General features: G+C 36.7%; 1 protein-coding gene across 1 annotated transcript in view; it reads left to right on the top strand.

The window, feature by feature from the left end:
• FBN1 (fibrillin 1) overlaps nucleotides 1-17307 on the top strand; it is a 303144-nt gene that overhangs the window by 227163 nt on the left and 58674 nt on the right. The window contains exons 32-42 of the mRNA XM_027860924.1: nucleotides 629-751; nucleotides 911-1033; nucleotides 2923-3048; nucleotides 4678-4800; nucleotides 7697-7819; nucleotides 8242-8406; nucleotides 10771-10839; nucleotides 10938-11063; nucleotides 12599-12721; nucleotides 13642-13800; nucleotides 15402-15473. Of these exons, the coding sequence (XP_027716725.1) occupies nucleotides 629-751; nucleotides 911-1033; nucleotides 2923-3048; nucleotides 4678-4800; nucleotides 7697-7819; nucleotides 8242-8406; nucleotides 10771-10839; nucleotides 10938-11063; nucleotides 12599-12721; nucleotides 13642-13800; nucleotides 15402-15473 (1332 nt within the window). The remainder of the gene's footprint in view (nucleotides 1-628; nucleotides 752-910; nucleotides 1034-2922; nucleotides 3049-4677; nucleotides 4801-7696; nucleotides 7820-8241; nucleotides 8407-10770; nucleotides 10840-10937; nucleotides 11064-12598; nucleotides 12722-13641; nucleotides 13801-15401; nucleotides 15474-17307) is intronic.

Below are 17307 nucleotides of genomic sequence, written 5' to 3'. Positions count from 1 at the left end.
CTGTGCTTTCTTTGGCCATTTCCAAGGAATCAGGAAAATTACTTAGGATCCATTTAGGGACTATCTCCATAGTTCTCAAAATGTATCAAAGCAACAAGGCATAATTCTCTAAATGCCAGTGGTACTTTCTAAAATTTAAGGAAGGGATCAGGACATGTGGAGACTTGTCCTTGCCTCACAGTGAGCAAGAAATGGAAGCATATCAAGTCCCTTCATACCCTAGAAATTCAAAGAGCTTTCTTAGTATTATGAGCTTGGTTTTCAGAACCAGGGGTCAGAAATTTGGATCCAGTAACATCCTCACAGAAAAAATGAACTTGCACATAAACATAAAAAACAATGTAGTTTAATATTATCTTACAACTTTAAAGAGATCACTTTTTCTTCCTTATATTGACTTCATATTAAAAAATGTTAATTAATGATGGTCAAAATAAACAGCAATTCATCATGCTTTATTCCTTTATGAATTGCCATTTGAAGGGCATATGTGTCATAAACATTGGTGCTAAACTAATTTATCCTGTTTGAAGCAAGGAAAACAATTCAGTGACTGAAAATTCATGCCATTTTAGAAGTAAAAAAAGAATTAACTCTGAACACTAAAAACCAGTCTTTATTTTTCCAGACATCAATGAATGTGAAATTGGAGCACATAATTGTGACAGGCATGCTGTCTGCACCAACACAGCAGGGAGCTTCAAATGCAGCTGCAGCCCAGGATGGATTGGCAATGGCATTAAGTGCACAGGTGAGTTTGGAAGTCTTCAAAATCTGAGCTGGTTGTAAGCTGTGTAGGTTTCTTATTAAAACTTGTAAGGAAAATTTAAACATATTTGGTGATGAAGCATTTTGAAGGTTGCAATGTCTTATTATTATTATAGAACTTCTTTCTTCCCTTTCCTTTTAGATTTAGATGAATGCTCTAATGGGACACATATGTGTAACCAACATGCTGACTGTAAAAATACAATGGGATCTTACCGCTGTTTATGCAAGGAAGGGTACACTGGAGATGGATTCACTTGTATAGGTAAGTTTTATTTGAAATGGGGGAGAAGATGCTTATGTCATGGTAGTATTGTGAAAACCTATGGAAAAGATAAGTTGTCCATATATATTGCAGTTCACCAATGCATTACAGAAGGATAGGTCAATCACCATCCACTTTTATAAGGGAATATTAGGTATTTGAAAATTTGATCATCCAAAACAAGAGTTTGGGACTGCTTCCAGGAAGTAACCAACTTTGTGTTGTCTTGAAAGATGCTCAATATGTTTTTTGTTCCGAACCTGCAATCTCATCTGTGTAGAGTATTCCTGATGTGGAAATTGCTTCTACTGAAGCTGATCAACACCTCATCTGCTCCTGGTCTTGTCTTAATTGCCTGGGGCACTGAGAGTTTAAGTGACTTGCTTATGATCACTCAGCTAGCATGTACCAAAAGCAGGACTTGAGAAGCTTTCTTACTCCAAGGCCCATCTCTTTATCCTTTATATACCACATTCCATCTTCCTCAGTCTATAAATCTGTGTAGTTTCTAGGAAGTGCCATTTGGCCAATGAATAAGTTTAGTTTGTCACCATTCAGCATCTTCCCTGTTATGTTTCTTATCCATTTAAATTACATGTTTCTGAGATTACTTGTTCTTTTCCATATTGACCCAATCTGTTGATCTGTTATCAGAATAATTTTTCAGTATTTATAGAAAACTCAGAAACTGTTTCAATATTTATAGACTTTCTATATTATTCCCATAGTAGTTATTGTATACATATTATATTGTAGCCAAACCTATGCTTTATAGCATTGTTTCACTGGTCTCCTAAACTTAATTACCTTCAGCAGTATTCTCAGACCAAGTTAACCCAAATAGAGCTAGTATATCCTGAAGTTTGTTTCTATTTCTAAATACACTCATGTATTTAAACATTGTAAAACCATATAATTATATATTATGTTCTTTTCTCATAGGTATATCTATATTTACACATGTATGCAGATGTATTTGTAATTCACTTTTTACATATCTATAATCCCCAGGTATTAAGTAATTTAGGGAAGTCCATTATTTCTTCCAAGTCCTCAGGAACATTGCTGCTTTTGTGAGTTGAAAGAGTTAATTTAGTTTTTTGAGTCATTTCTTAGTAATGCTTAAGTATTAAGTAGAATAGAGGATCGCTCAATTCTCTTTAATTTTCTATTCTATAATCAGCATATGATTGTAGCACATTAACTTTTTTTTTAAACCTAGTTCTGAATTTTTTGTATGCTTTCCTTAAATTGGTCACCCACATGAGTTCTTATCTGCTATTTGACTCTCTTCCAGTTCTCAAAGGACTCAGTTAAGATAGAAACTTAATTTTGAGTCACACTCTTGATACAACGTGTATTTCCTTATGTGGTCAAATCAACTTAGATCGACTTAGTTAAAATCACCCAACTAGATCCTTATGTGTTCTAAATTATTATGGATGAGTCTTTGTAAAATTTAATATAACTAGAGATCCCAAAATGGGGCTAGTCTTGAAGGGAAAACAAGATTGTCCAGGAAATACCCTCCCTCCTCATTTCTATCTCAAAAAATGCCTAACTTTCTTCAAAGCTCAACTCAAGTGCCATTTTATCTATGAGGACTATCCTGATCCCCTGATTGCTAGTGCCATATTTCTGCTCCTGGAAATTACTTGATATATATTTAGTATTTGCTTATCTCTTTTCCCCAATAGAATGTAAGCATCTTGAGGGCAGAGATTAGTTTGTTTTTGTCTTTGCTTTCCTAGCACCCTTACACAGAACTTGGCACATATATGTTTAATGAATTGACTTGCCTTGAAATAGAAGTACTCACTAGCCTTCAGGCTGGCAATTAATAGTAATTATTATAACTGTAAACTGAAATTCTTTTTTTTTAAATTTAGATCTTGATGAATGCTCAGAAAATCTGAACCTTTGTGGAAATGGGCAGTGCCTCAATGCCCCTGGAGGATATCGTTGTGAATGTGATATGGGATTTGTGCCGAGCGCTGATGGAAAAGCTTGTGAAGGTAATGAATATGTGAGCTCAGAATCCACAGTGACTTAATAGGCAGTGTTGATGCTTTATTATTTTAAAATATGATGCACCCACCATACTTGTTACTCTACTATGTTCTGGCTTCAGGTTGGTGCTCAGTTAATTATGACTTCAATTCCCATATGGGCCATTTCTTTTCATGAAGAGAAAAACTTTGCTCTGTGGCAGTAAACTGCAGGCTGAATCTTAGCCAGCTCTCTTACAAATTCATGTCAGTGGTCATAAGGGAGATCAGACAAGTAAGTGTGGTTGACTTAATGCCAACTCATCCCCACTACTGAAATAAGAACTCCCAGTACATTGCCTACTATTGGTGAATTGGAAGGATACTGAACACAACATCCTTTTGCCTTTAAACACCTTTTTAAAAAGAATTCTGAGTAGTAATTTTCAAATTTGCAAACTGAGTTTGTCCTGTAGTTCATTTGAGTAATGTTTAGGTCCAGGAAATGGATGAAGCCTACGTATGCTTATGTTTTAGGTATTTGGGAACAATGAAACTCAGAATTAAATACATATTGTATACTTCAGTGTGATTTTTCTAAAGTTCCTAATATAGTTATAGCTATTTCATGTTTACAGACACTATGCTGAATGCACTCTTTAGCTGAAGTTAATTTATATCTAGCTTAGAAATGAGAGTAACGTTTCATGGAACATAAATATATTTTAAGAGAACTTTAATGGAAATGTGCTATAGAAAGCCATTCTTAATTAGATGACTAAAAGTTTTTTGTTTTTTTTTCCTCAACCTAGTCAACTCTAGTATATGTCCATCACTAGAAGCTGACAATCACCAAAAAGAAAAAAATTCAATTCTAATGGAAAGCTCACATACATGCAGTTTTCCCCTCTTTGAAAATGCTTTCCTGCAACTGGGCATGATGTTGCATACCTATAATCCCTACTACTGGGGAGGCAGAGGCTAGTGTGGATCACCTGTGCTCAGGAGATCTGAGCTTCAGGAGGGCTAAAACCAATCACATGTCTGCACTAAGCCAGATGATCATCATTATCATGATTATTAAAAGCAGAGTTAGAAGGTACCTACTTTGTATGGAAGGCAGCGAGGTGGCGCAGTGAATAAAGTGCTGGGCCTGGAGTCAGGAAGACCTGAGTTCAAATTTGCCCTCGACATACTAATTGTGTGACCCTGGGTAAATCACTTAACCCTGTTTGCCTCAATTTCTTCATCTGTAAAATGAGCTGGAGAATGCAATGCCAAAACCATTCCAGTATCTTTGCCAAGAAAACCCCAAATGGGCTCATGAAGAGTCAGATTGTGACTAAAACAACCGAACAGCAACAACTTTGTGTGGGACACTGTGCTAGGCTCTGAGAATACAGAGTTATAGACTAGTACACTCATAAATAGAGTGAGTAAATGAATTTAAATAGATGAAACTTCTTAACTTGATAGAGGTGATATAAAACTCAGGGAAGACATCAGAACACTTGACTGAGCACTGGAAGTGTCTTAATTCCTAAAGAGCCGCTATAATGCATTGAATGCTAAAAATTTAAAGCATCTTATAAAGAAAAGGATATTCTCATCTTTGCCTTTAACCAACAGTTCTCTTTTTCTCTCCCCAACTTATAGATATTGATGAGTGTTCTCTTCCTAATATCTGTGTCTTTGGGACTTGTCACAACCTTCCTGGTCTTTTCCGCTGTGAGTGTGAGACTGGCTATGAACTGGACAGAACCGGAGGGAACTGCACAGGTAAGGCGTTTCTGGGTTTGGATTGATGTTTGTCCTGTTGTTTCCCCGTTATTCCAGGTATTGAGGAGTGGGGAATTGACTGTGAAGATGTAGAGAAAAGATCCCAATATGAGAGATTACATAGGAAAAGTCTTCAGAAAGAAAAATTAATTATACGAGAAGGAAGAATGAAAGCTAACTCCAAGATTTTGAATCTGGAAGTCCAGAATGATTTCTTGCTTTCTGTTGTGGATAAGTAGAGGCTCTCTGTGTGGTTTAACTGTCTTGTCATTTATGAACCTGTGGTGAAATGGAGCTCAAGGCGTATCCAAAACAGAGGACTTTCTCACAGCCTTCACTACCACCTTTCCATTACTATTAGGCAGGAAATCAGAGGATTCACTTTTAGTGGCACTATCCTGGGATTATTGTCCTTTCTCTTACCTGCCTAGAGTGTTCTGCCTCTACCATGTTCACTCTAGCATAGCCCAAATTAGTTGAATTATTATTAGTAGTATTAAATTATATTAAATGTTTCACTTAAGTGAGAAGAAATCTTATAAAAGTGATTACATGTTAACTTAGAGGTACATGGTCTCTAGTTACTCATTTCATGTCACCTTAACTTCACCTACAGTTCAGCCTTTTAAAGTCATTTTTAGTAACCCTTCCAGGTACTACTTTACTTCCAGCCTCTGCCAGGTATCCTTAACCCAGGCTCTATGAACAATGTATTTCTTTTAATTTTGACAACTATATTTCAATTTAATTGGTTTCTTTATCCCTACATATTTTATTTTATGCATTTAAAAATATTATTATGAAAAAATAGACTCCATGGATTTCATCAAACTGCCAAAGGAGTCTGTCATACAAAAAAAAAAAGTTAAGCATCTAATCCAGGATCTTTAGAAAAAAATAGATCCTTTATTTCTATCCAACCCTCAATTTCAGGCTATTTCAAAACCACCTTCTATTTAGCTACCTAGAGTCTGACTTGGTGGATTGCCTGGATTCTGCCCATAGCATTATTCTGACCTAGGCTCTTCTCTGGGCATATAATCATCTAAACCAGAGTTGTCAAAAGCACACTGTCAACACTCCCAAATACTGTTCAACCAGATTAAAATGTAATTGAAAATATTTAACAAAATAATTAAAAGTTCAATAGAAAATAATGATAATATGTTGTTTTCTAAGTCAGTTTACTGCCTGCAGGGATCCTTACGTATGGTTTATTTCTATCTGAGTTTGACGCCACTGTTTCTAAACCACTAGAGATGCCACAAAGTATTAACATTCCTTAAAGACTGAAAGTTCTGCTTCTCTATATTTGAAAATTTTATTCCTAGTGTTCACTGTCCAACAGTATATGCTAATACTTTTAAACCTTCACTGTAATACATGCAACTCAATTAATTACAAAATGAATAACTATGTGTCAATGAGGGAGGGATTTTTGGTCATAAACATATGCACTTATAATGTTGTATTGAAAAGAGTAATAGGATCTTAGATTTGAAACTGAAAGGGACTTTAGAGATCATCTGTTCCAATCCTGTGATTCTACAGATGGGAAACTGATGCCCAGAGAGGTGAATATAAATAAACCTAGGCATAATGTCACATAGGTAGTTAGTAGTAGAGCAAGGCATTTGAACTCCAGTTCCTCTGATTCAGATTTGAAAGTCATTCACTTTACCATACTAATTGTGTTCTGAGTTGTGTTGCACCCTTGGCAGCTACCTACCCCAAGTGACAGCTTTGCCTCATGACTTCTTCAGGGAGCTACCTCTCTCAGTCACACCACTTCTTCTTCTTCTTCCTTCTTCCTTCTTCCGGTGAGACAGTCGGGGTCAAATGACTTGCCCAGGGTCACACAGCTAGTAAGTGTCAAGTGTCTGAGGTGGATATGAACTCAGGTCCTCCTGACTCCAAGACTGGAGCTCTATTCACTGCGCCACCTACCTGCCCCTCAGTCATATATTTTTAGGTCTGTTGCTCCTAAGTGTCGACATTACTTATATTAACTTAAGCATCCCTTAAATTAATCTGGCCCTAGCCACACACTCCCAGATGTGACTTTTAGGGGAGGTGGTTTTGATGTAGAACCCACAACAGGATCATCAGTTTAAAAAGGGAGGAGCAAAAGGAAGGTATATGTGGGAGGAATGTTTCATCCCTCCCTTCTGGTGGGTAGTTTGTTTCTGTACCTGAGCATCATTGTGAATGTTTGGAACTGAAGAAAAGGACTCAATAGAGATAAAACATGTCAAAAACCTTTGTTCCAAATATCTGAAATGCTGTGCATATTTTTGGATAGGAACTGAATGGGAAACATTTAACATAGCATCAGTGATGGGATATATATCCTTTTAGCATGAATAACAAGACATTGATTGGCTTTTGCAGTTGTATATTTGTTCTTTGCCAGACTGAATCAAGGCCAGTTTGTGGGGGAAGGCATATTTTGCAACTAACAGATTTCCTTAGGACGGTATCTCCTACTTTTACATGACAACAGTTCATACATATTAAGTATGTGTACAAATTTTCATATATATATATATATATGTACATATACATACATAGGCATATGTGTATCTTTTATTGTAATTTATGTTTGCTGATGAATTAGTCATATGGTAGTGTTTTACTTTTTATACCTTGGCTAAAATATTTTTCCAGTTTTCAAGATTATATTTTATACTAAACAGATTTAAATGTTCTTTATGTCCTAGGGGAAAGGATTGTGATGATGGCCCAAAATTCATGGTGAATTTACCTCCTTAGATATAATTCCTAAAGCTGAGACTTCATATTCCATCCTACTTTTCTGTGGCAAGAGTGCAAGATTTCCTCTAGTGTGACAAGGGTTGGATAAAGCATTAATTATGTACTTGTTATTTTGTCATAGATGTTAATGAGTGTCTGGACCCTACAACTTGTATTAGTGGGAATTGTGTCAATACCCCAGGCAGTTACACTTGTGATTGTCCACCTGATTTTGAGCTGAACCCCACCAGAGTTGGCTGTGTTGGTAAGATATCATTATATTTTTCAAAGAATTACATGTCTTTTTTGTTTGTTTTTTAAGCACTGAGAAATTCATTTTCATTTTAATTCTTCTCTAAAACTCAGTAATGTGAAAGTTTAGAGATTCAACAGAATTGATTTGCATTTTCAGAAGCCCTTTTTATCTTCAGTATTCCTGATGTACATTTCTTCATTGTGCTGTAAGAGTAATACTGTAATGGTAAATCAGGTGATTTTTAGCCATTCTTTGACATGAGTTTGAATTTCCATCCTTAGGGTAATAACCTTCTCTAAAAGAAGGTAATTGATGGTGTTGTTTCTTCCATTGGAGTTTTTTTAAGGGAATTTGGATCCCTAAATGTTCATGGAGAATTTCTAATTTCTTGCTCAGTGACCATTACTTTTGTGTCTGTACATTTTGAATAGATACACGATCTGGCAATTGCTATTTGGATATTCGGCCTCGAGGAGACAACGGAGATACCTCGTGCAGCAATGAAATTGGAGTTGGCGTTTCTAAGGCTTCCTGCTGCTGTTCCCTGGGTAAAGCTTGGGGCACTCCTTGTGAACTCTGCCCCGCTGTGAACACATGTAAGTTGGCATCTACCTGCTTTTTATTATTATTATAATTTAATCCAGTTTTTTTTTATTCCAACTCTGCAGGGTGCAACAGTAAAAGCAGGGGTGGGAGGTAAATTCTTCTAGCACTGCATAATTCCTTGGAGGGCTTCCCCATGTGGGTTTATCATCGCTCAGCCTTTAACTTGCGTATCAAAAAATAGGACTCCATTTAGCCTTTGTTTAAATTCACAGTGGGCCAGGCACTTTGCATATCATAAAAATGGTAGAGGCCCTGTGTTCTGAGTGGACATGTTCCAAGGGTAACATATGGATTGATGTAAAAAGTAATTTTGAAAAGTAAACTCTTTGAGCCTAGATCATTTGTACGCTGTTGCTTAAATCTGAAAGATTCATTGATTCATTTTATTTCTTTTTATTTTAATCTGTTGATTCAGAACTATGACACATCAAGGAGACTTAGATATTTAGATAGAAAAGCAGTTGGTTTAATAGTTGTGAAATGGGAAGTCATATTAGATTTGTGGTGTGACTGATGAAAGGTTTGTGTAATATGAGTAGGTGAGAGAAGTGACAAGAACTGAGAACAGGTTAGTTCATTAAGAGTGAAAAATGCCAAAAAAGAGGGATTGGGGAATGGGGTGAAGGGCAGGACAGTAATTGTTGTCTGTGTAGTACTTTAAAATTTCCAAAGCACTTTACCTGAGCATACTTTGAGGTAGGTAGGGGGTATCCTCATTTTACAGGTGAGGAAATTGAGGCTTAGAGATGAAGTGACTTGGTCATGGTTTTTAGAGACAGTAGATGTTAGAAACAGAATTTGAACTCATGTGTTTCTTTACTTCAAGTATAGCAGTATTCACCAAAGAAACAGAGAAGAATAGGAGGAAGAATGGTTTTTAGGTAGTATGAGAGATTCACATCTAAAAATTATGGTAGTAACATTTATGTAGTATCTTATTCAAAATACTTTTACATATATTATCTCATTTGAGCTATGGGTAATAAAGGTCATTATCAAAAGTTTTGGTACAGGTCCTCAGATCCAAGAAGAAAATTGGAGTTGAGGGAATTAATGAAGAATTTTCAGTAGTTTAGGAAACGTATGAGACATTTTACAGTAGGCTTGACCATGAAAACATTGATTTTAGACAGACTAGAAAAGCTAGAGAGGTGTTCTGGTTGATGGAGTTTATGGAATTGTCTATGTGGAAAATGAGAGATGATGTTATTAGCAGAAACAGGAGTTAGAGTAAGGAAAGAAGGAAAAAGTCTTTGTAAAACAACTGTCAGGTTTTGTTTTTTTTTTTTGGTGAGGTGATTGGGGTTAAGTGACTTGCCCAGAGTCACACAGTTAGTGAATGTTATGTGTCTGAGGCTGGATTTGAACTCAGGTCCTCCTGACTCCAGAGCCCGTTCTCTATTCACTGTGCCACCTAGCTGCCCCTGTTTCTTAATTTTAATAAAGCGACTAGAGGTGCAGATCTGGATAAATAAGAGTAAAAGTTTTTAACATACATTTGACCTTTCAAATAGAACTTATAATCAATTACAAGTGATGTGATATTTTGGACCTTGGGAGTAAAGAAAATCTGAAGGTCCCCAAATGAGTCCTGGAAGTTACTATAGTAGAAAATGGAAGTTACTGTATTGGAAAATACAAAGTATTAAAACTTCAAATCAGTCAGCGAATAATAAATAAAAACAGGAACTCAATGGTAATACCAAAAGGACAATGAGATATATAAGAGAATAATTTCACCAAATCACTGTTTGGAATGGATCTGAAAGAAAAAACAATCTGCATACTAAAAGTAGTCTGTAATTCCTGGGAATTCAAGATTAAACCCAATGTAAGAATGGTCTTGCCTCTGAAGCATACAGAGTGTGACCCTGAGCAAGTTATTTAACCTCTCAGTGCTTTTAGGCAGCTCACTCAGGACTGTAAATTGCAGAACAGTTGCCAGTCTACTGGTAGAGGAAATTATCTTAACTGAAGCTCCCTGTGATGATAAAATCTCAGGTTAGAACCACCCTCCTTCAAAAGATTTTTTTAATAGTGAAAAGTCAGTTGGAGATGAATTTGTTTGAAGACCAAAAGGAGAATCTAAGAAATTAAGTAGTTATGAAGGAGTCGGAGTCAAAGAATATAGGAGGTGACTCAAGAGAATGTCCCACCCCCCCTGCATTTGTTATGCAAAATAACCTTGATGTGAAAATTACTCATAGATACCAAGGTTTTAGGAAGATGAAGACACCTAGTAAAAGTCCCTAAAAAATTAAATCTTTTTGGATAGGTTCATTTAAAATTTTTATAATAACATAGCATAAAGAATTTAGAGATTAGAAGATTCATTTTGATTTTTGTTTTGCTAGCTGAATATAAGATTCTTTGCCCTGGAGGAGAAGGCTTTCGACCAAACCCTATCACCGTTATATTGGAAGGTAATTCTGGCTTTTTCCCCCTTAAGATGGATGTATTTTAGTTTTTCTTAATTTCTTTCATCAAACTAAAAATGATGCAATTGTTTTCATTTGGATAGATATCGATGAGTGCCAAGAACTGCCCGGACTTTGCCAAGGAGGGAAATGTATCAATACATTTGGCAGCTTCCAGTGCCGCTGCCCAACTGGTTACTACTTGAATGAAGAAACCCGAGTGTGTGATGGTATGTGGTTCACAGGTTATGTGCAACATGAGGGGATCTCAGAAACTAGGATGTAGTTCCTAGTATAACTTGAGTATGGTGCATAGTTACTGTAGTCTTTAAAAGTACGTGTATAACCAAGTAGGACAGTACAGTAGTGCATGTATCAGCTTATTCTAAGCTATCTAAAATGGTATCCTTTCTGGCAAGTTTTAGCAACCTTTGTTTCTAGTGAAGATAAAGGATATTTGTGGTCCTTTGTGAAAGGAAGCTAGACAATTTCTCATATTCTAAGGAAAAATAATTTTTGGGTCTTCACAAAAATGTTATTGTTATATTTTTTCATAACACCTTCATTTCCCAGTATATCTCTGCATGCTCTCCCTCTCAGCTCTCCCTTTTCACAAAGAACAAAAAAGAGAGGAAAAAAGCAAAATTAACCAACACATTAACTGAGTCCAACGGTATGTGCAATGTCCCACACCTGTTGTCCCTAATCTCTGCAGATAAGGGAGTGAGGTGTATTCTGACATCTCTTCTTTGAGGTGACTGATTGATCCCTATAATTACAGAGCGTTTGATTAGTTTTTTGTTTTTTAATCTTTCCTTTTACGTTGTTGTAGTCATATATATTGAAGAAAATTTTTTTCATACTACATTGTCTTGCACTCCTTCTCCCATCCCATTTTTCAGTAATTCTCTTTTTCTAATTGTCTTGTGGTGCCTTTTCTTTCTCTCCCTTATCCTTTTTACCTACTCAGCTTATTTGAAATGGATTTTCTCAGAAGATGATACGTTGTATAAGTGTCAGTTCCTGGGCTACATAGTTATCAAGTATACTCCAAAGAACATTGAAAGCTTTGTGACATCTTTAATTTATGAGTCATTGGAAATTTCCTTGACCCAGAGAACTTTCAACTAACTTCAGTAAACCACTTTTAATTAGGGGGTAGAACACTAATTGAACTAGTTTCCTGGCATATCTGGTATCAGACTTGCTACAAAGAGAATCCAAATTCAGTTCATGAATTATTAGTAATATGTCATTCTCATCAGAAATCAGTTGAATACCTACAGGGTACTACCTTAGAAGCTGTAAGATTTATAGGAATTAGATTAGACTTCTTTCTGCCTTAAAAAAGAAGATAAAATACCTTCTTACAGAAATAACACGGAAGCCAATTGTACACTGTTGCTTTCAGTGAAAGATAGTTAAAGATTAGGAAATTAACACATTTCAGTCTCCCCAAGCCCCATGATAAAGTGACAGATCTGCTTATTGAGGGTTTTAATATATTGTTACCACTAAATAAAACTAGGAGATGGGGAGGTGAGGGTCATGGGGGAAAAGTAGTGTTGCCTCAAGTTTTCTCCTGACTCCCCCAAAAAAGCATAAAGTGGAACAAGTGAGAGATCAATGAGCAGAAGACCCTATTTCTAAATACTGAATTTAGTAAGTGCTGAGAAAGTTTCTTCTTCCAGTATTTGAAGGGACAGTGACAGTGAGATCTGGGCAGTTCCATGGGATAAATGACTCACTTCTCTTTGGGTTACAGATGTAAATGAATGTGATACTCCTGGTATCTGTGGACCTGGAACATGTTATAACACAGTTGGGAACTACACGTGTATTTGTCCTCCAGACTACATGCAAGTTAATGGTGGAAATAACTGCATGGGTAAGCCTGAGTCTTTCGTGAAAATACAATCTTTGTGGGGGCAGCTAGGTGGCAAAGTGGATAGAGTACTGGCCCTGGATTCAGGAGGAACTGAGTTCAAATCCAGCCTCAAACACTTAACACTTACTAGCTGTGTGACCCTGGGCAAGTCACTTAACCCCCATTGCCCAACCAAAAAAAAACCCAAAAACAAACAAAAAAAGAAAATACAGTCTTTGTTCATTATTTGCAAGGCATCAAAGAGGGAGCATCGAATATAGCTTGCTTATATATAAACCATCAGTGCTTAGGGCTGGGCTGCTTGTCCAGACTGATACCACCTCTTTATACTCCTCATAGAGCTCATCCTTTTCTTGGTGCACCAGAAGTTTGGCATGTTGGTTGCTTAGTGTGGGTGGGTAGAAGTTTTTTTTTCCCTTTTTTTTTTTAATGTAATGTTGGAAAATCCAAGACAACTGTTTAATAACACTTCTTTTGTTTGACTTTTGGGTGTATCTTTACACAATTATATTTACAGCACTGACCTGTGGTATTATAACATCATATGTCGGAAATGAGAAATTTAAAGGCAAATAGAGTAGAGCATTGTTACTAGGAGACTGGGCAAAGAATCATGTAAAGTTTATTAATGCTATAGTTCCATAATGCCTTATTTCTGTGTTACAAAGTATGAGGGAGGGAGTTTTTAAAGGCCTTTTTCTCACAGTATCTCACTTTTAAGTGTAGAATATTGCTCACGAGGGTGAATGGATTTTTCATGCCTTTGAAGAAAGGAAGGAAAATAAAATGACAGACACATTAATTGGTAGCGGATCCCCAAATTTGAATGCATTTTTTAGGAAGCTTATACTTATCAGAAACTGGTTGCAGTTTCTTTGCCCACTGATCCTTTCCTCTGCCTTCTTTTCCCCCTCTCCTAGATATGAGAAGGAGCTTATGCTATCGAAATTATTATGCTGACAACCAGACCTGTGATGGAGAACTCCTGTTCAATATGACCAAAAAAATGTGCTGCTGCTCCTATAACATCGGCCGTGCCTGGAATAAGCCCTGTGAGCAGTGTCCCGTTCCCAGCACTGGTGCGTGTTCACCTTTCTTTTTCCTTAAACAGCGTGCTGTCAATACACACATCTGTCCTTCTATTGATAGGAAAATCTGTTTTGTCTCTGGATAAGGATGGTGCATTGGTGAGAAAAACTTACACACCCAAGGCACACCCAGATTCACTTTTGATCCAAGTCTGCCCTGTTGAAAACTGGCACACAGTGTTAGTATTCAGTGTTTATTTAGTCACCAGAACTTGCAGCCACTACACATTACAGAGCTCTGAAAGAAGTTCGTTCTTCTACTGTGTTCACAGTCTGAGGAAAAGACTGGGCAAATCAGACAGATGTATATGATAAATAAATGAGTCATTATTACAATCATTACACTCCTTCAGCATAGGTATTCAACTATCTCTGCCACCCAGTCAGCATTCCGTGAAATAGGAGAACATTGTCCTCACATCTAGTAGGGTAGCTCTTAATTTGTATGAATCGTTATCCCAAGAAGATCATTTTTTCAGCCAGATGCCTCAGCTTTGAAGTAAAGAGACAAAGATTAATTATAGCCTTGAGTTGCTATCATGTTTTAATTTCTTTTCTTTACTCTTCTCTCTTAGACTCTCCTGCTTTCAAAAATGTCCATTTATGATGGCAAATGCAGTTGAGTAGCATGTGAGATTCAAAAACTTGATATTTTAAGAGTAAAGATACTACTATAATTATATATAAGATTTATACAACTTTTACAAAATTTAACATAGCCTGTATTCCGTCTGCTGTGAAGAAAGGCTCCAAAAAACACCACCACCAACGTATCAACCTGCATACCTTTTTATAAGCCCCCCCAAACATCTAGCTTTTTGTTGTCATCAGTCTACTTAATGGCAATGAGAAGCTTGTGAAATATTATGAGTTTATCAGATTTTACATTTTTTGTTCAAATTCTTACCCTCACAATTTTTATCTATAATTTTCTATGACTCTTGTACCAGTGAGATGATGTTTATTTGCAGTTTACACTTAAAACACCTGTTGGAGTAGATACACAATTTTATCTAATTAAATTTGATATACACATACACACCCAAGTCCAATAAATGGTCACAGTTATTTACTCTAAATTATTTTTGTACTGAAGTAACATTTTTCTCTCCAATCTTCAGGGAAAACAGGGTGTTTTTAGGGACATTCAGATGATTCTTATGTGCCCTAATGCAAGGTGAAGAGAACCAATCTACTCATGAATTGCAGAGTTGTTGATCCATAATCATTGGTGTGTACACACACACACATACACACACACACACACACACACACACGAGTAAAAATGTGAAATGAAAGTATGTGTGCTTTCCTTTTAGCCCTGTTATTCTCAGAATGAGAAATAATATATGTTAAAGCCTCAGTCTCCCTCTCCCTTAACAGGTTAACATGTGACTACTTTTCCCTCAGTGCTTGTCTTTATGGATGAGTTTACAAAGCCTTGTAGACATGCTGAGATGGACTAAAATTCACTCTTAAATGTTTGACTACAAAGACTAGGGGGAACGAACCTTTCAAGTGTTTTAATAATATAATTGACTTCTGTAGACCATTCAGTGCTTCTTGTTTGCTTTATGTTTTTGTCCCTGCAGATGAATTTGCTACACTCTGTGGTAGTCAGAGGCCTGGCTTTGTCATTGACATTTATACTGGCTTACCAGTTGGTGAGTTGAAACAACAATCACAGCTTTTTCAGAGATTCTGACTTTTGCCTATATGCTAGGTAAATGGAGGAAGGGTAAATATCTTTGTTTTCTCACTTTTTTCCCCCCTGAAAGAAAAGACTAAACTATATCATGTAGCCTTTCACCAACCCTTGGTTTGAAAGAAATTCTGCAAACGTACTGTTTAACTCCACCTAGCTGGCAACAATGCTTATTGCTCATGATTAAGAGAATTGGAAAGCTTCTCGCTAAATTACAATCAAGCCTAGTTAAACCAACCCTAGGAACCAACAAACAGAAAGTTCTGGGAGTAGGGCCAGAGTCCTTCCTTCTGCCTAAAACATCAATTTAATCTGACTTTTCACACTAGTCCCTATGTGTATGTCATTGACATGAGACCACTTTTCTGTTTAATTGATATCTTGAAGAGAACCTGCCCTTGCAGTGTGCATGAACATTGTGGAGATCTTTCATATCTCAAGTACTGCTGCCATAATTAGAATTGACCATTATGGCAAGCAGTATTAGTGGAAGAACTCATGTAATAACATTTAAGAATACCACACACCATTCAGCCAGTATAGTAGTTGTCTTTTTTGGTTTTAAAACAAATAAGGCAGGAGAAATGAAATAGAGATTTCTGCTTGTTTAATTTTTCCCTACTGAATTTATGTTCAGTCTTATACCCCTCAAAACTTGAACAACTGCTTTTATTAGTGGGCATCACAGCTTTCTTTAGTTTCCGTTCTTCTTAATCAGTAAGCTTGAATCAGCACCAGCCTTTCCAATGGCCTTGTATAAAAAAATCAAGATCCTGATCCAACAATCATCTTGGCTCCCTGAGTGCCAAATTCATATGGCTTCATTGACCAGGCAGCCTCCAAAGAACTTTCATGGTTTGGAAGGAAAAAATACTAAATGACATTGGCATAAAACATCTAGCCCTTTCCACTTTGTTTTTCCCATTCCTAGACAGACCTTTTAATCTCTTTACAATCTCCAGGCTGTGACAAGTGGCCTATTGTAATCATGGTGGTCCCTGGGGAATGTAAGTCAGTGGATTCCTGTGTTTGTTTACCTCAGGTTGGCTGCCCTCTAGTGTTGGCAGCAAGCAAATGCTTTGAAGCAAGAGCTCCAAGGAGGTGTCTGCTAAAAGCAGGGCAATTTTGAAGTGTGTCCCTGAATGAACTGTAATGGAATCTCTTAGAAATTAAGATTTTGGAAATCTTAGACCAAAAACATATGATCTGTGACATGAGAACTTTAAGAGGACTCAATATTCACTTTAAAATGTTCTAAAGTCCCATGGTGTGTTGTACTGCATTAGTGGTAACTCTGGTGCCGGAGCATCAAGTAGTGGGATAGTCTGAGCTTTGCATGCACTTCAAGAATGGCTCCTTTTAAAATCACATTCTTTTAAAAATATTGCTTTGCTAGCTGTAGGTGAATCCAGTTACAGCATACGGTGTGGAGAATTCAACTTAAAACTGAATGGTTTTGAACTACCTCCTAGCAGGTAGTGCTTATGTACCTGTATAGAGTGGAGCCTCAGATTCCCTATTCTGGTCCTTCTTCATGTAGCAGTTCATCTTTATAACCAAAGTAACTGATTTTACACAGTAAAGGGAGAGCTTGTTCTCATTTCTTTGATCCTTTAACCAGTCAGCATCTGATTTTCTTATCAGTTCAGTGGATAGAGTGCTAAACCTAGAGTCAAGACCTGAGTTCAAATTTGGCCTGTATATCCCTAGGCAAATCACTTAACTGCTGTCTGCCTCAGTTTCCTTATCTGTAAGATGATGATAAAAATAACTCCCAGGGCTGTAGTTAGAAT

The sequence above is a fragment of the Vombatus ursinus genome, unplaced genomic scaffold (genome assembly GCF_900497805.2).
Source record: "Vombatus ursinus unplaced genomic scaffold, bare-nosed wombat genome assembly UNPS02014335.1, whole genome shotgun sequence".
Classification (NCBI taxonomy): domain Eukaryota; kingdom Metazoa; phylum Chordata; class Mammalia; order Diprotodontia; family Vombatidae; genus Vombatus; species Vombatus ursinus.
The sequence above is the reverse complement of the archived record's forward strand: the minus strand, read 5'-3'. Positions and strand labels throughout refer to the sequence as shown.